This window comes from Tupaia chinensis, unplaced genomic scaffold (assembly GCF_000334495.1).
Source record: "Tupaia chinensis unplaced genomic scaffold, TupChi_1.0 Scaffold000099_1, whole genome shotgun sequence".
NCBI lineage: Eukaryota > Metazoa > Chordata > Mammalia > Scandentia > Tupaiidae > Tupaia > Tupaia belangeri.
This window is the reverse complement of record NW_006159563.1, coordinates 4,291,045-4,310,214: the sequence shown is the minus strand read 5'-3', so window position 1 is coordinate 4,310,214 and position 19,170 is coordinate 4,291,045. Positions and strand designations below refer to the sequence as shown.

At 38.5% G+C, this 19,170-nt stretch overlaps 1 protein-coding gene across 3 annotated transcripts in view; it reads left to right on the top strand.

Annotated features, from left to right (window-relative positions):
* Positions 1 to 19,170, top strand: part of ZFYVE16 (zinc finger FYVE-type containing 16) — a 52,643-nt gene that overhangs the window by 28,423 nt on the left and 5,050 nt on the right. Inside the window, exons 12-16 of one of the 3 annotated variants that reach the window (XM_027769954.1) lie at positions 295 to 442; positions 7,055 to 7,135; positions 16,642 to 16,804; positions 17,665 to 17,770; positions 18,856 to 19,023. In XM_027769954.1, the coding sequence (XP_027625755.1) occupies positions 295 to 442; positions 7,055 to 7,135; positions 16,642 to 16,804; positions 17,665 to 17,770; positions 18,856 to 19,023 (666 nt within the window). Of the gene's footprint in view, positions 1 to 294; positions 443 to 7,054; positions 7,167 to 16,641; positions 16,805 to 17,664; positions 17,771 to 18,855; positions 19,024 to 19,170 lie in introns of those variants that run through there. The other 2 variants (XR_003548564.1, XR_003548565.1) reach the window with 2 other exon arrangements.

Here is a 19,170-nt window from a genome sequence, read left to right as displayed (position 1 = left end):
CAAACCATGGTTGGCCATGTGGCAATCCAGCACCTTAATCACCATGCCACCTGCCAGCCTCTGTTTAGAATTTACTGATAAGGAGTTTGCTTAGTCCCATTTTTAAATATTTTTTTCCGTTAATGTTTTATCTATTAACTCAGGTGATTTTATTTTAAAACATGGGTTTCTGTCATATTTCCAGGAAGTTATCAAGACCCAAACTTGATTATGAAGGTAGTCAGGAGTGAGTCTTTTAGAATAGGCAGAAAATGTTAAAAGTGTTTCTAAACAAGTGTTATATTTTTTCACCAGGTCATGAAAGTAATAAATTCTTCTAATGAGCATGTTATTAGCATCGGAGCTAGTTTTAGTACAGAAGCTGATTCTCATCTAGTCTGCATACAGAATGATGGAGTTTATCAAACACAAGCCAACAGTGCCACTGGCCATCCTAGAAAAGGTGAGTCATGGTTCCTAGTGCTAAGTTACAAAACTGCCTCAGCTAGTTGAATTCCTTTCAAAGGGGAAAGATCTCGTATATTTCACTTATTTCCTGAATAAATGGTCATAATGCAGTAAACCTTAAAATTTCACCCACCCAAATGACATATTTTAAAATTGCCTGCAGTTTATGTTTTTCTCTTGGGTTATATTTGATTTAAATCTTGAAAGACTGGGACCAGCAGTTGGCGTAATGGCTATGTTGCTGGACTCCCATGTAGTTGACTGTGGTTCGAGTCCCAGACCCGGCGGCTTAAACTCATGCCCAAGATCCCAAGAGGAAAATGTAGGAGAATGGATTGTGGCGTGGCCATCTCCCCGGGGGGTGATTTCCCACTTTCTGTCTTTCTGTCTGTCTCTCTTTCTGGTGAGCGCATAACACCCTATAGCAAAAACCTTTCAAAAAAATAATAATAATAAAACTTGGAAGACTGTGTTTCTATTGATATCTTTAAGTTTAGTGTATCAAGTAGGGTAGAATTTTACTTTGAATTTTGTCTTTCTTGAACAAGATTTTTCATTTTTTTACTCTTGATTCTAGGTTCTCTTAATTGGGGGAGCACAGGGTGGATAATGATGAAGAATGATGTATAAAACTTTTAAGTAATGGAAATGGGAAAAAGCTGCATAAAGATACCTCGGAAAAAATATAGTGATGTAAGTATAATTGCTTGATGCATTTTTTTTGAAGAATTATTTTATTTAACTATTTATATATTTATTTACTTATTTTAATTTGACAGGGGTGGGGAGAGAAAGTGAGAAAGCAAGCTGCCAGGTCTGGGACTTGAACTGTGGTTGGCCATGTGGGAGGCCAGTTCCCTTAACCACCATGCCACCTGCCAGCCCCAGGTTGATTCATATTTTAAAGACAATTATTGAACATTAGAGTTCCTTAGAATGGTATCGTATTAAACTTTTGGTTTTGAATTAGATTATCTAATACATGATGACAACAAATACTATTTTTGGAATTAAAAAAATAATTATTAACTTAGTTTTTAAATTTGTTATTTTTAATTTGACTACAGAGAGACAGAGAGAGATAAAGGGAAAATGAGAAAGCAAACTGCCAGGTCTGGGACTTGAACTAGAGTTGCCTATTTGGGAGTCCAGTGCCTTAACCACCATGCCACCTGCCAGTTTTTGAAATTTTTAAAATTTTATTATTATTTTTAAAAGTTCACCAGAGAGAGACATAGGGGTATAGGGGATGGGGGAGTGAGAGATCAAACTGCCTGGTTCTCGGATTCAAACCATGGTTGGCCATGTGGCAATCCAGCACCTTAATCACCATGCCACCTGCCAGCCTCTGTTTAGAATTTACTGATAAGGAGTTTGCTTAGTCCCATTTTTAAATATTTTTTTCCGTTAATGTTTTATCTATTAACTCAGGTGATTTTATTTTAAAACATGGGTTTCTGTCATATTTCCAGGAAGTTATCAAGACCCAAACTTGATTATGAAGGTAGTCAGGAGTGAGTCTTTTAGAATAGGCAGAAAATGTTAAAAGTGTTTCTAAACAAGTGTTATATTTTTTCACCAGGTCATGAAAGTAATAAATTCTTCTAATGAGCATGTTATTAGCATCGGAGCTAGTTTTAGTACAGAAGCTGATTCTCATCTAGTCTGCATACAGAATGATGGAGTTTATCAAACACAAGCCAACAGTGCCACTGGCCATCCTAGAAAAGGTGAGTCATGGTTCCTAGTGCTAAGTTACAAAACTGCCTCAGCTAGTTGAATTCCTTTCAAAGGGGAAAGATCTCGTATATTTCACTTATTTCCTGAATAAATGGTCATAATGCAGTAAACCTTAAAATTTCACCCACCCAAATGACATATTTTAAAATTGCCTGCAGTTTATGTTTTTCTCTTGGGTTATATTTGATTTAAATCTTGAAAGACTGGGACCAGCAGTTGGCGTAATGGCTATGTTGCTGGACTCCCATGTAGTTGACTGTGGTTCGAGTCCCAGACCCGGCGGCTTAAACTCATGCCCAAGATCCCAAGAGGAAAATGTAGGAGAATGGATTGTGGCGTGGCCATCTCCCCGGGGGGTGATTTCCCACTTTCTGTCTTTCTGTCTGTCTCTCTTTCTGGTGAGCGCATAACACCCTATAGCAAAAACCTTTCAAAAAAATAATAATAATAAAACTTGGAAGACTGTGTTTCTATTGATATCTTTAAGTTTAGTGTATCAAGTAGGGTAGAATTTTACTTTGAATTTTGTCTTTCTTGAACAAGATTTTTCATTTTTTTACTCTTGATTCTAGGTTCTCTTAATTGGGGGAGCACAGGGTGGATAATGATGAAGAATGATGTATAAAACTTTTAAGTAGGGACCAGCAGATGGCGTGGTAGTTAAGGGCGCTGGACTCCCACATGACTGACCAGGGTTTGAGTCCTGGACCTGGTGGCTTGCTCTCTCTCCTTCCCTCTCTTTCTCTTCCCTCTATTTCTCTTTCTTTCCTTCCCTCCCTCCTTCCCTCTCTCCCTCCCTCCCTCCCTCTCCCTTTTCCTCTCTCTCTTTCTCTCTGGTCAAATTAAAATAAATAAATAAAAATAAAAATAAAAACTTTTAAGTTATTGGGGATATAATGATAAAAATGATGAAGTGAACAGCATCTGAGTGACATTACTCTCAGCTCAGGTTGCATGGCATCAGTGACTGCTGTAGTTATGACACCTTGTAGACAAATTGAAAGATAATAGAAATATTCCAGGGGGACTAGCAGGTGGTGTTGTGGTTAAAGCATTAGACGCTCCCACATGATCGACCATGGTTTGAGTCCCAGACCTGGTGACTTGTTTTCTTGCTTTCTCTCTCTCTCTCTCTGTGTCTCTCTCTGGTCAAATTAAAATAAATAAATAAATAATAAATAAAATTAAAAATAAATAATTCTTAAGAAAAAAGGAAGAAAGTATTCCATAAACTTAATACATTATTATAGGAGGGCATATTTAAAATAGTTTAACTTATGGCATCTAATACAATTTTTCCTTCTGATTTTGAAAGTTATGCATATATATGTAGTAAGCTTGGAAAATGTGGGGTTTTTTTGTTTGTTTAGAGAGATTTTTTTTTTCTTTTTCTGGAGAGGTTTTTGTTTTTGTTTTATTGCTATATGGTGCGTGTGCTCGCCTAAAAGACAGAGAGAGAGAGGCAGAAAGCAAAAAATCACCCCCCGGGGGGGATGTCCACGCCGCTATCCCTTCTTTCTCCTCTCGGGATCTTGGGCATGCACGCACACGTACCCAGGGTGAGTTTAAGCTGCCAGGTCCAGGACTCGAACAGTGGTCGACTCCGTGGAAGTCCAGTGACATAGCCATTACACTAACTGCTGGTCCCCAGATATTTTTTTTTTTTCTTTTTGAGAGGTTTTTGCTATATGGCACTCACCAAAGAGACAGACAGCGAAAAATCAGCCCCTTGGGATGGCCATGCTGCAATCCCTTCTCCTCCATTTTCCTCTCGGGATCTTGGGCACTATGTACATGCACCTGGTGTAAGTTTAAGCTACTGTGTCCAGGACTCGAACCACGGTCAACTACATTGGGAGTCCAGTGACATAGCCATTACGCCAACTGCTAGTCCCTGTTTAGAGAGATTTTTGCTATAAGGGTACATGCACTTGCTGGAGAGACAGAGAGAAATCACCCCACCCTGCCCCAGTGGGAGAGGTGGCCACACTGCAATCCCTTCTCCTCCATTCTCCTCTTGGGATTTTGGGCATGCATGCACACACACCTGGCATGAGTTTCAAACTGCTGGGTCTGGGACTCAAACCATGGTTGACTATATGGGATTCCAATGACCTAACTATTACACCATCTATTGGTTCTGGAAAATATGTTTTAAAGACAGTATAAGAAAAAATTGCCGGGGACCAGCAGTTAGTGTAATGGCTATGTTACTGAACTCCCATGTAGTCGACCATGGTTCGAGTCCTGGACCCAGTGGCTCAAACTCACGCCGTATATGTGTGCGTGCGTGCCCAAGATCCCGAGAGGAGAATGGAGGAGAAGGGATTGCAGTGTGGCCATCCCCCCTGGGGGGTGATTTCTCGCGTTCTGTCTCTGTCTCTTTATCTTTCTGGCGAGCACACGTGCCCTATAGCAAAAACCTCTTAAAAAAAAAAAAAAAAAAAAAAAAAAAAGCTATGGCCATTATTGAGATTTTACTCTATTTCCTTCTTCTACTAATGTATATGTTAAATAGAAGCTTTTTTATTGGATATGTACACTTTCATATTAGTTTTTTTTTAACGTAACATGTCAGTAACATTTTGGTTATTAAAGTTGACAATTCTTTAGTATTTGTTGAATAAGAATATATGGTAAAATTAAGATGATATAAATACTTAAACTGAAAAATCTTTTTTCCTTCCTTGACTAACCACAGATAAGAGGAGACTACTATACTCAAAAAATGTTATGCCTGCATCCTTTCACCCTCCCTCTAGGCAGTCAAGCCAGTGTTACCAATTTCTTGTATTTCCTTTCAGAGACATTTTTGCTTTATATCCCTTTCTTACACTTTTTTTTTTTTTAGTTTAGTTTTTTTTTTGTCATAGGGCATGTGCACTCTCTGGAGACAGAGGGAAAGTGACAAATTACCTGTCGGGGGATAGCCTCACAATAATCCCTTCTCTACTCTCCTGTGATTTTGGGCATGCACACATGTAGGCCTAGCATGATTTTTCTTAACCGCCATGCCACCTACTGACCCCTTCTTCCACTTTTTTAGGCAAGTTGGAGCATTTGTTCCAAATTGTGCCCTGCTTTGTTGTTGCTGTTGCACACCTTGGTCATTATTCTGTGTTGGTATATTATAAAGAGTTTTGCACATTTCAGAGACATTTTTGCTTTTTATCCCTTTCTTTCACTTTTTTTTTTTTTTTTAGTTTTTTTTTTTTGTCATAGGGCATGTGCACTCTCTGGAGACAGAGGGAAAGTGACAAATTACCTGTCGGGGGATAGCCTCACAATAATCCCTTCTCTACTCTCCTGTGATTTTGGGCATGCACACATGTAGGCCTAGCATGATTTTTCTTAACCGCCATGCCACCTACTGACCCCTTCTTCCACTTTTTTAGGCAAGTTGGAGCATTTGTTCCAAATTGTGCCCTGCTTTGTTGTTGCTGTTGCACACCTTGGTCATTATTCTGTGTTGGTATATTATAAAGAGTTTTGCACAAATAACTTTACATTTCTATGAGTATGCCATTTAACTGTTCCTTAGTGATGGACCTAAGTTGGTACCAATTCTTGGCTGTTTATACTGCAAATAACCTTGTACACATGCCATTTTGTACTCATTTGAACTTATCTATGGAATAAACTCAGAGAAATGGAATGAGTGTGTCAAAGGATACATTTATTTAAAATTTTAATAGATAATTCTCAAGTAAGGGCTCCATGGGGACTGTTCTGGTTTATGTTCTCCCTAGTAATGAATGCTTGATTACCCACCTCCTCACTAACACAGAGACAAACATTTTAAATTGTACATTATTCCATCAGTTACTAAACACAGATTATTATGCAACATTTTATCTTAATGGTATTTGGGAGTTTTTCTTATCACCTTTCTAATGAACATTATGTAGGTGTAACATTTTTTGAGTATATTAGTTTCCTTTTATCTGTGGTTTCAACAGTGATGGTGTGACAATATTAAATAGTAATCCCAGAAGTTAGCAATTCATATATTTGTGCACCATTTTGTGCAGCATGAAGAAATCCTGCACCAACCCATTCTGTCCCATATGGGACACGAATCATCCCTTTGTCCCTCACATCCCTGCTGTATATACTACCTGCCTTGTAGTCACTTAGTAGCTATCCTGCTTGTCAAATCACAAAACCATAATATATATAGGGCTTGGTAATATCCACAGTTTCAGTTACCTGCCCCCCATGGGGGACGATGTGGAATGTACTTAAGATACAGGGGGACTCCAGATAAGGGGAGACTGCTGTACTTAAAATGGCTTTCCGGCCAGCCCTATAGCCCCATGATTAAGAGAACCAGAGCCCATGTGGCCAACCATAGTTCTAGTCCTAGTCTCTAGCAGCTTGAAAATGATGTTGGGCACATGTATATGTGTGCCCCAAATCCGAATCGGATGGAGTGAAGGAGAAGGGATTACAGTGTGACCGCGCGTCATTGAGCAGTCTTTCTCAAACCTTTGTCTCTCTCTGGCAAGCACATGAACCCTCTGGCAATTAAAAAAATATGTCCATGCTTTACATTCTACATTTAACAAATACAATGTAGCATAAAAATGAAGGCCATAGTTACAGAAGCCGGATCCCATGTGGCATGGCTCAAATCTCAGCCCTGGTGTGTGCGCTCACCAGGCTTGAAAAACACATCAGGTGAATGTGTGTGCATGCCCCAAATTCTAAAGGGATGGAAAAATGAAGGAGTGTGGTGCCCCATTTGGAGATGCTTTCTCCTTCTCCCCCGCCTTCCCCCGTGATCACACATTCCTTCTATCAAATTAAACAAAAATGTAAAAACAAACAGGTTAAAACATAATTAATTGTTGTATTTCTTTATCAGTGACAGGTGCAAGTTTTGTAGTATTCAATGGAGCTCTAAAAACATCTTCAGGATTTCTTGCGAAGTCCAGTATAGTTGAAGGTATGACTTTCATCTTTAAGGTTGTTTTAAGGTAAAGTTGTTTTTCCATAATATTTTAAAAATGTATTTGATACTTAGCAAAAAAAAAAAAATCTGTAAGTTATAAAACACAGTACCATAAACTTAGGTGAAATGACACAGCCCAAGAACTAGAATATGACAAATATTTGGGTCAACTTATGCCTCCTCTCCTTAAGAATTAGCTACTAGACTGAATACTGTGTTCATTATTCTCTTGCCTTTTTTTTTTAACTTTGTATATAAATATGCCTGTACAATATATCATTTATTTATGTTTATTTAGGAGATTTAGAAAAGTGGCATCATTTGGGCCAGCCATCATTTGGGCCAGCCAAAAGTGGTTAGGGCAGCTGGATCCTACATAGCCAACAGCATGGTTTGAGTCCTAGACCTGGTGGCTTGAAAAACACAGCAGGCACATATGTGTGTCTGTGTGCATGCCCCAAATCCCAAGAGCAGGATAGAATAGAAGAGATTGGGATGTGGTCATCCTCCTGAGAGGTTACTTTTTCACTCTCATTCTCTCCGTCTCTTTCCAGTGAGTACGTGTATCCTATAGTAAATTAAGAAAAAAAAAAAAAGTGGCATTATTCTTTACATAGTCATATGAGGAATTTATTTTTTCATGCACATTATGTTTCTAAAATGTATGCCTATTATTGCCTATAACTATGGTTTATTTATTTTCAGTACTGTTAAATACTTTATTTTGTGAATGTCTGATAATTTATCTATCTCCTGATGATGAACTTCTAGATTGTTTCTTGCTGTTCCAAACAGTGATGCTAGTAGCATTCTCGTTTTTGTTTGTGGACACTGGACACATGTCCAAAAGATCCTCTAAAATACATATTCGGAAGTGCAACTTCATAAGATATTGCTAAGTTGTTTCCCAAAGTAATTGTACCAATTTATGCTAACGTATATAAGATTTCCCATTGGTCTACATAGTCTCTAAATGTATTATGACACTGCTTAAGTGTGTTAATATGGAAATTGTATCTGAGTATGGTCATAATCAGCATATCCCTAATTACTGATAAGAGTATCTTATTGATGTTTATTGGACATACATATTACTTCTGTGAAATATCTGTTCACATTTTTTGTCCATTTTTCTAATGGATGTGTTTTTTCTAATTATAGTTACATAGTTTATATATGGTAATAATCCTCAATTTTATATTATCTTTTAAAAAATAACTTTATTTATTTTTATCATTTTAAAAAAAATTTTCTATAGGGCATATGTACTCACCAGAGAGAGAGAGAGAGAGAGAGAGAGAGAGAAAACAAGCCTAGGTCTGGGACTCAAGCTATAGTTGGCATGAGGGAGTCCAGCACCCCAACCACCGTGTCAACTGCTGGTTCCCTTAATTTATTGTTTAATTTGCTAGAGGACATTTGTGCTGGCCAGGTCTCTCTGACAGAGAGAGAGAGTGAGCGCACAAGAGAGAGCACACAATGAGAAAGCACCTTTCATAGGGAATAGTCATGTTGCAATCCTTTCTCCTCCATTTCTGCTTCCTTTCAGGACCTTGGACACACTCATCCACCCCCATACACATAAGCACATACCTGGCATGTTTTTCAAGCCGATAGGTCCAGGACAGGTACTGCACAGTTAGTCACTTAGGATCCAGCTGCTTAACCACCGTGCCACAGATTCGCTCACTAAACTGTTATTTAACTTTTAAAAATAGTAATTTATTTAATCTTATTTATTATTATTATTAATTTTTTTTAAAAAATTTGCTATAGGGCACATGCACTAACTAGATAGAGAGAAAGAGGAAAAATAGAAAGCAAGCTACGAGGTCTGGGACTCAAGCTGTAGTCAGACATGTGGGAGACCAGTGCCTTAACTATCCCACTACCTGCCAGCCCTTTCCCTTGCTTTTATAACCTTCCAATCTTTCGGTTTTTGATATAGAGTGCATACATTCAGTATATATTAAGTGGGAACATACAGTGCCTTTCTTTCATAGTCTGGCTTGCTTCACATTAAATCTTTCATATTTGTCCATGTTCTATCAAATGCCAGGGCCTCACTGTTTTTTTATAACTGAGTAGTATTTCATAGTGTATATGTGCCACACTTTTTCAGTCCATTCATCTGTTCTTGGACATTTGGGTTGATTCCATGTCTTAGCAATTGTGAATAATACTCCAATAAACATGGATGTGCAAGTGTTTTTACCAACTGAGCATATTCCTCTTCTTTGGGTAGATACTCAGGAGTGGAATAGCTGGATCGTTGTTAGTAATATTTATAGGTCCATATTATTCTCTAGAGTGTCTGTAACTAACTAATATTCCTTTTTCCCTGCTGCCTCACTAACACTTTACATTCTTCATTTTTTTAATCTTAGCCATTCTGAGGGGTTAGTTGGTATCTCATTGTAGTTTCGATTTACATCTCCCTATGATAAGGGATATTGAATTTTTTTTCATATGCTTTTTGACTATTCATATGTCTTCCTTAGAAAGTTGTCTATTCAGCTTATTTGCCCACCTTTAATTGTATTGAATATTTTTTTGCAGGTAAGTTGCTTGAGTTTGGTTTTCAATCCTTTTTTGAAGGAGAGTTTGCCAATATATTCTCTCACTCCAAGGGTTATCTCTTCACTCTAGTTATTGTTTCTTTTGCTATGCAGAAGCTTTTTAACTTGATGTATTCCCACTTGTCTATTTTTGGGATTATTGCCTGTGCTTTCGGGATCTTATTTAAGAAGTATTTGTATAATAGCTTATATGTATATACTTTGAGTTGTTCTTATATAGCTAATAACTTATATTTATGGTAATTTGTTTTTTCCTTCAGTCCTTATCATTTATCTTGATTATTGACTAGGACTCCTAATAGAAGCAGTGATTGTAAACTCCTGTCTAGATCCATTATGTCAATTAACACCTATTAAAGATAACTAAGCTTGGGGGACCAGCAGTTGGTGTAATGGCTATGTCGCTGGACTCTCCATGTAGTTGCCCACAGTTTGAGTCCTGGACCTGCTGGCTTAAACTCATGCTGGGCACGTGTGCGTGCATGCCCGAGATCATGAGAGGAAAATGGAGGAGAAGGGACTGTGGCATGGCCATCTCCCCAGGGGGTGATTTCTTGCTTTCTGTCTCTCTGTCTCTCTCTGTCTTTCTGGTGAGCATATGCATCTTATAGCAAAAAACTCTCCAAATAAATAAATAAATAACTAAGCTTGGGAGCCAGTAGGTGGCATGGTAGTTAAGGTGCTGGACTCCCACATGGCTGACCACGTTTCAAGTCCTAGACCTGACAGGCTTGTTTTCTCTCTCTCTCTCTCTCTCCCCCCTCTCCCCCCTCTCCCCCCCCCCAGTGAGTACACATACCCTATAGCAAATTTAAAAAAATAATAATAACTAAATAATTCTTAAAAACAATTAAAAAGGAAAGAAAACCTGAGCTTAGGACCAGCAGGTGGCATGGTGTTTAGGGGTGCTGGACTCCCATGTGGCTGGCTGTGGTTCGAGTCCCAGACCTGGCAGCTTACTTTCTCACTTTCCTTCTCTCTCTCTTTGTCTTTGATCAGATTAAAGAATGATAATAATAATAATAAATAAAGTTTAATAAAATAATTCTTAAACAAAGATAACTGATAGGACCAGCCTGATGGTGTAATGGTTATGTCGCTGGACTCCCATGTTGTTGTCCATGGTTCAAGTCCTGGACCTGGTGGCTTAAATTTATGACAGGTGCATGTGCACACATGCCAGAAAATCCCAAGAGGAGAATGAAGAAGTGATTGCAGCATGGCCATCTTTCCTGGGGGGTGATTTCTTGCTTTCTGTCTCTCCGTCTCTCTCTTGTGAGTGCACGTGACCTATACCAAAAATCTCTCCAATAAATAAATAAAATTAATAACTGAGCTTTATGATTCATTTTATGTGCCATATCTGTCATTTTGATAACAAAATGTGAGATAACCAATTATATTTCTACTTATTTTGTAATCACGTATGTTCCAGGGTTTTTTGGGTTTTACTGTTGTTGAGGTTTTTGGTTGTTGTTGATTTTGATTTTGCTCTTGTTTTTAGGGCAGCAGTTTGCCCTGTGATTTCAATTCTCTAATGCATCTAAGAAGATTTGCTTGTTTTTGGTTTGTTCAGATTTTTTGTTAATTGTTCTAAGGATAGGAGTGCTGACTTGTAAGCTCTTCACATACTGGAGTGGAAACTAGAAGCATTTTTTGTAGTACAGATCTGCTGACTTTTATTTATATGAACCTGTGTTTCATTTGTCACTTTAGAAGGGTTTTTTGTAAGCTATAGAATACTTCTTTGAAAGTTGTGTTTTTCTTTTTATTTATTTCTTCCGTGAACAAGAGATAAGGTGCCCCCAATGAGTTTTCATCACTGCACTCCACTCCCAACTTTGGGCAGTCCCAGATCATGGCACACATGTGCCCAGTGTGCTCAACGAGGTCTCTGCATGTGAACTTGGACCTTCCTCTGTGGGTTTGTCTTGCAAAGCACTGCATTTTACCACTGGCTGGTTCTTGCTTTGAAAGTTATGACGGCATTTCATTTTCTTACAGCTTCCATTGTTTTTGCCTTTTTTTTTTTTTTTTGGTTTGGTTTTACTGTGGCAAGAACACAATATTTACCCTGAATATGGGTGAACATGGGAGTGCTAATACCTCTTTGAAATCTTAATTTCAACTATTTTGGATAATACTCAGAAAGTCAGATTGTTGGATCATATGAGTTTCTGTTTTTTACTTTTCAAATAACCTCTGGCCTCCAAAGTCTTTAGTAAGAGGTTAGCAATAATTTTATACACTCAAGTACTGCATAATGACATCTTGTTCAATGATGGACCACATATATGACAATGGTCCCCAAGATTTTAATGGAGATAAAAAATTCCTACCGCCTACTGATGTTTTAGTCATTGTAACGTCATAGTGTCACAGTGCAACACATTACTCATGTATTTGTGCTGATGATGGTGTAAACAAGTCTACTATGTTGCCAGTGTTATAAAAGTACAGCACATAGTATTATGTACAATACACAATACTTGACAGTAAATGACTGTTGTTGGTTTATGTATTTACTGTACTATACTTTTTATCACTTTAGAGTATACTCTAAAATAATAAAAGCTTGTTGTAAAACAGTATGCTATGTTATGCTGGCAGCAGCTTCAAACAAGGGGACGTGACAAAGATTATGCAAAAATGGAATTGTCCCAAGTTTAGGGCCAGCTCCATGGCACAGCAATAATGTGTTGCTCAAGAGAAGCCAGATCTCACACAGCGACCATGGTTCACATCTCCAGCCCATTCATTCTAAAACATGCCAGGCACATGCATGAGTGCCTAAGATCCAGTAAGCTAGAACTGGTGGAAGAGGGATCGTGGCATGACTGGACCCTGTGGAGGGTGTTCTCCTCTTTCTTGGTCTTACGTGTCTGTACATGCACTTTATCATAAATGATAGATATGTCTTATAAATAATATACCTATATATGCACTTTTTTTTTTAAGTACAGTTTATTTATAAGTTTAAACCCATGCCATTTTTTCATGGTGCACATTTTCCAAGAACTTTTTGAAGACCCCTCTTTATACATCTTGTTTTTGCTGAGTTGATTACATCATTTTCCTTTTTTTTTTCTTTTTCTTTTTTTTTTTTTTGCAATAGGGTGTATGTGCTTGCTGGAGAGAGAGGGAGGAAAGTGAGAAATGATCATCCCTCAGGGGGGCTGGATATGCTGCAACCCCTTCTCCATTCTTCCCTCGGGATTTTGGGCCCACACATGCATACCTGATGTCATTCTCAAGCTGCTGAGTCCAGGGCTCAAACCATGCGTTTGACCATGTGGGATTCAGCCACCTTAACCTTTGTGCCACCTGCTAGCCCCAACTGCATTATTTTTTCATATGCTTGATTGTTTTTTTTTAATTTGCCAGAATGCGCATTTGTTCACCAGAGAGAGAAGAGAGGGAGAAAACATCCCTGTAGGAAATGGTAATATCACAATCCCATATTCTCCAGTGCTCCAGGAATTTGGGCATACACACATTCTCAGCGTGTTTTTCTAGCTGCAGGGGCCAGGATTGAAACCACGATTGGCCACGTGAGAGTTGGCTTCCATAACCACTAGACCTTCCTAACCACCATGGAGCTGGCCCTAATCTTTTGTATTTTTACTATACCTTTCTAAGTTTACATGTTTAGATACTATTGAGTTACAGTTGGCTACTGTACTTAGTATAGTAACATGCTATACAGATTTGTAGCCTAGGAACAGTAAGCTGTACTGTATAATGTAGGTGTGTAGCATTTCTGTTTCTGTCTAGTAATTTATTTTTAGAGGTTTTTGCCTTTAGGCATGTGCACTTGCCAGAGAGAGAGACAGAGACAGTGAGAAGGAAAGTGAGAAATCACCCCCCAGAGGGGATGGACACACCACAATCCCTTCTCCATTCTCCTAGGATCTTGGACAGGCACGCACAGGTGCCCAGTGTGGGTTTCAAGGCAACAGGTCCAGGATTCAAACCATGGTAGGCCATGTGGGAGTCCAGCCACGGAACTACTACACCATCTGCTGACCTCATTTGTCTAGTAGTTTTTGATTGTATGTTGATCACTGTTGTGTATTTCAGAGGTTTTAAATTCTGTTAGCTTTTTTAGTTTTTGCCCTAGGGCATATGCACGGGGTGGTGGGGGGATACCATACTACAGTCCCTTTTCTTCCATTCTCCTCTCAGGATTTTGGGCATGCATGCACAAATATCTGGCATGATTTTCAAGTCCACCGGGTCAGGGCTTGAACCCTTGTCGACCTTCTGGGAGTCCAGTCCTTTAAACACCTTGCCACCGGCTGGCCCCTAGAGTCTATCAGTTTTTGCTGAAGGTTTAGTGGTTGATCACCTTCAGTTTAGGTATTCTTGATTTTTTTCACTTTGTTAACATGGTTATGTGGAAATCCTTGTGTATACCAGTCCCCTCTAACTTGACACAATTCAGTCACCACATTCAATCTGCCTGCAGATTTTACGAAGGAAATTTTTTTGCTACAGGGCCTGTTCATCAACAAGTGTTAATTACTCTTTTTTCTTTTTTTTTTCTTTTTTTTTTTTTTTTTTTTTTTTTTTTGCAATAGGGTGTATGTGCTTGCTGGAGAGAGAGGGAGGAAAGTGAGAAATGATCATCCCTCAGGGGGGCTGGATATGCTGCAACCCCTTCTCCATTCTTCCCTCGGGATTTTGGGCCCACACATGCATACCTGATGTCATTCTCAAGCTGCTGAGTCCAGGGCTCAAACCATGCGTTTGACCATGTGGGATTCAGCCACCTTAACCTTTGTGCCACCTGCTAGCCCCAACTGCATTATTTTTTCATATGCTTGATTGTTTTTTTTTAATTTGCCAGAATGCGCATTTGTTCACCAGAGAGAGAAGAGAGGGAGAAAACATCCCTGTAGGAAATGGTAATATCACAATCCCATATTCTCCAGTGCTCCAGGAATTTGGGCATACACACATTCTCAGCGTGTTTTTCTAGCTGCAGGGGCCAGGATTGAAACCACGATTGGCCACGTGAGAGTTGGCTTCCATAACCACTAGACCTTCCTAACCACCATGGAGCTGGCCCTAATCTTTTGTATTTTTACTATACCTTTCTAAGTTTACATGTTTAGATACTATTGAGTTACAGTTGGCTACTGTACTTAGTATAGTAACATGCTATACAGATTTGTAGCCTAGGAACAGTAAGCTGTACTGTATAATGTAGGTGTGTAGCATTTCTGTTTCTGTCTAGTAATTTATTTTTAGAGGTTTTTGCCTTTAGGCATGTGCACTTGCCAGAGAGAGAGACAGAGACAGTGAGAAGGAAAGTGAGAAATCACCCCCCAGAGGGGATGGACACACCACAATCCCTTCTCCATTCTCCTAGGATCTTGGACAGGCACGCACAGGTGCCCAGTGTGGGTTTCAAGGCAACAGGTCCAGGATTCAAACCATGGTAGGCCATGTGGGAGTCCAGCCACGGAACTACTACACCATCTGCTGACCTCATTTGTCTAGTAGTTTTTGATTGTATGTTGATCACTGTTGTGTATTTCAGAGGTTTTAAATTCTGTTAGCTTTTTTAGTTTTTGCCCTAGGGCATATGCACGGGGTGGTGGGGGGATACCATACTACAGTCCCTTTTCTTCCATTCTCCTCTCAGGATTTTGGGCATGCATGCACAAATATCTGGCATGATTTTCAAGTCCACCGGGTCAGGGCTTGAACCCTTGTCGACCTTCTGGGAGTCCAGTCCCTTAAACACCTTGCCACCGGCTGGCCCCTAGAGTCTATCAGTTTTTGCTGAAGGTTTAGTGGTTGATCACCTTCAGTTTAGGTATTCTTGATTTTTTTCACTTTGTTAACATGGTTATGTGGAAATCCTTGTGTATACCAGTCCCCTCTAACTTGACACAATTCAGTCACCACATTCAATCTGCCTGCAGATTTTACGAAGGAAATTTTTTTGCTACAGGGCCTGTTCATCAACAAGTGTTAATAAGGTCTTCCCATTTTGGTTGGTCTGGACAAAAATTAGTATCCCCCAATATTGTTTGACTTCTTTTATCTCTGTTATCTTCTAATGTTTTAACAGTTTTTTCTCTGTTAGGCTCATCTGGTTTCAGCTGGTTAATGTGTTCCCAGTTCTAGTCCAAGGTCTTCACAGTCATCTGGTGCCCTACTTCAGTGTCTTGACCCCAGACTCCAGGCTTCACCAAACTCTTTATATCTGAGTCCTCAGCCCTGTAAGATCCCTGTAGGCTTATTGCGTTACAGTAAGGAATTCTTCCTGGGCCAGAGGGCCTGGGCAATTGTGAGCTTAAGGCTTGAGATTCCCTGTAGGGATCTCAGTATTGTATTGCCCATTGTCCAGTACATGAAAACAGCTGTCTCAGACATTTTGTGTAGTTTTATGGTTAGTTGTCATGAAAGGGCTGTGTTGGTACGAGTTATTAAATCATAACTAGAAACAGAAATTCTGATCTTTTCATGTTTAATCTTAAGAAGAAAAGAATCTCAGCTGGTTCTGTGGTGGTAATGCACTGATCAGGAAAGGCCAGATCCCACATGGCAAGTGTGGTTTGATTCTAGCCCAGTCAGCCTGAAACGTGCCAGGTACACACACGTGTCCAAGATTTGATGGGCTGGAAGGCTGGAGAAAGGAAATTGCAGTGTGACCAGGACCCCTGTGGAGGGTTATCATTCCCCCTCCCGTCCCCCATGCACGTGCACATGTTCTTATCATGAATAATAATAATAAAAAAGAATCCTTAACTTTGTGAGATGTTTTTATTTCCTAGTCAGAAACAGCCATTGAGATGATTAACTTATGATTTAAAATATATCTTGCACAGAACATATTTTGATAGTAAAGGTTTAGATATATAAATTAATACTTGGCCAAAGAAATGTGAAACATAACTCTATTTCTAGATGGCTTAATGGTACAGATAACTCCAGAGACCATGGATGGCTTGCGACTAGCTCTACGAGAGCAAAAAGACTTTAAAATTACGTGTGGGAAAGTTGACGCAGTAGACCTGAGAGAATATGTGGATATCTGCTGGGTAGACTCTGAAGAAAAAGGAAACCAAGGGTAGGAACGTTTTGTTAAAATGCGATTGATTTAATGAAGAGGGAAAGATGGAAACACTCTGTTAAATTAAATATTTTATGAATGAAAAGAGAATTATACCATTAATTTAAATGTTTATATTCCAGTTAACTGATGCAGTCTGTTTTTCAAATACATACCTAACCAGCCTCCTGACTGTCTGTTCTTCAGACACAAACCTAACCAGCCTCCTGAGTGTTTTGTTGGCCAGGATGCTGTAAATTACAGCCCCTCAGTAGGGGAGGGAGCCAATGATAAAACATCCACTGTGCAGCAGCATGGGTTTGATCTCACGCCTGAGAAAAGACACTTTTTCTGTTATGTGACACTTATTTTTGTCCAGGAAGTAAAGGATTCCCTTTGGATGATTATTGTGTTTTACTTTTACAAAAACCTAAATTTAATAATTTATACACTGGAGACCTTAACAGATTATTATCGCCACTCCTTTTCAGATACCCATTATCTATTTTGGAAAGCAGGTTCTGGAGCATAGAGGGAAGAAGGAGGCTAATGCTGAAGGATTCTCTTATGAAATAGAGTGTGTGAATTCATGAGACAGCTTTTCTGCTAGGAGACTCATTAGGGATTTTAAACCTCAGGTCTGAGTTTGACATGTGAAAAAGATATAATTTATTGATGAAGGAAAACATGTTATTGTACAATTAAGAAATCTTGGTAAATGAATATGAACTACAGATTTAATTACTTTATACATAACTGAATATCTCCTGCTTTAAATTTAGAGCTTTCATAATTTTTCTTTTTCCATTGGTTTAAATCTAGTTCATTTCATAAAAAGCACCTTTAATAATTCTGTTGTCTCCTGTTTTATTTTCTAGAGTCATCAGTTCAGTGGATGGAAAATCATTACAAGGATTTCCAAGTGAAAAAATAAAACTGGAAACAGATTTTGAAACTGATGAGAAGATTGTAAAATGTACTGAGGTAACTGAGAAAGAAGGTCCTTTTCCTTGACAGGCTGTTTAGATATGGTTTTTATTTTTTTAAAATGGAGTTTATGCATATTCAACCTCAGAATCTTTAAACATAGGCTATTACACATTTTACATTACACTTTAAGACACACATATTTCTACTCCAGATTGTCTATTTTTTTTCTTTTTTAGGTTTGCTGTAGGGCATGTGCACTCACTGGAGAGAGACAGAGAAAAAGGAGAAAGAACTCCCAAAGGGGATGACCATATCTCAATCCCTTCTTCACTCTCCTCTCATTTTGTACATGCATGCACACCTGCCAGGCATGTTTTTCAAGCCGCTGGGTCAGGGACTCAAACCCTACAGTCAGCCATGTAGGATTCAGCTGCTTTAACCACCATGCCACCAGGCTGGCCCCAGGTTGTCTTTTATATTTAGGCTTTTGTATGGTGGTACTGCCTGACAGCTAACAGTTAAATTTGGCAACATTGCCATTTTCGTATATAATGTTATTTAAACATTATTATTTTCATTTTCTTATTTTACAAAAATTAAAATATTTTATTGATATCAATTGATACTGTGCACTCACATGTGAAAGTTATTTTGTACCCTCCATTTTAAAAAAATAAGGTAAAAAATTGTGACTGACTCCCAACTCAGTCTGCTTCTTTATTCTCACTTATCTTCCCTTGCTGGTCAGTCAGTGTTACTGATTTCTTATGTATTCTTTTTGATTTTATGCTTGCACAAAATACAGATAAAATGTATAACAAATATAGAAACTATAGGACTTTATTATTTTTTTAATCTTCAAATAAATATCCTTATAGGATGGACTCATTAGTACCCTTTCTATTGAGTTAATAGCTTTAACTGTTGCAAGTTAAATTTAGGGAAAAATAGCTGAGCTGTTCCCATATTCCATATCCTTTGGTTCTAAGTTTTTCTTTATACTATAGTTCAGGCTGCAGATTTAGTCATTTTCATGGTACTAATGTTGGTATTTTATTAAAGTTGAATTGAAAGTGATTGTTGCATTTTAAAAATCTTAATCTTCATCACGATTTATTTCCTAATTAAATACATTTCAGGTATTCTACTTTCTAAAGGACCAGGATTTATCAACTTTATCAGCTCGTTACCAGTTTGCAAAAGAAATAGCCATGGCTTGTAGTGCTGCACTGTGCCCTCACCTAAAAATGCTGAAGAATAACGGGATGAATAAAATTGGGCTCAGAGTTTCTATTGACACTGACAGGGTAAGAGCATGGTTTTGTCATATGTTTTGGAAATGAATGTATAGTATTGGGTCATCAAAAAAGTCATGATATATTTTTCTATACAGAAATGTATCATGACTTTTCTGATGACCCAATATATTAAAATAATTAAAAGGTTTCTTTCCC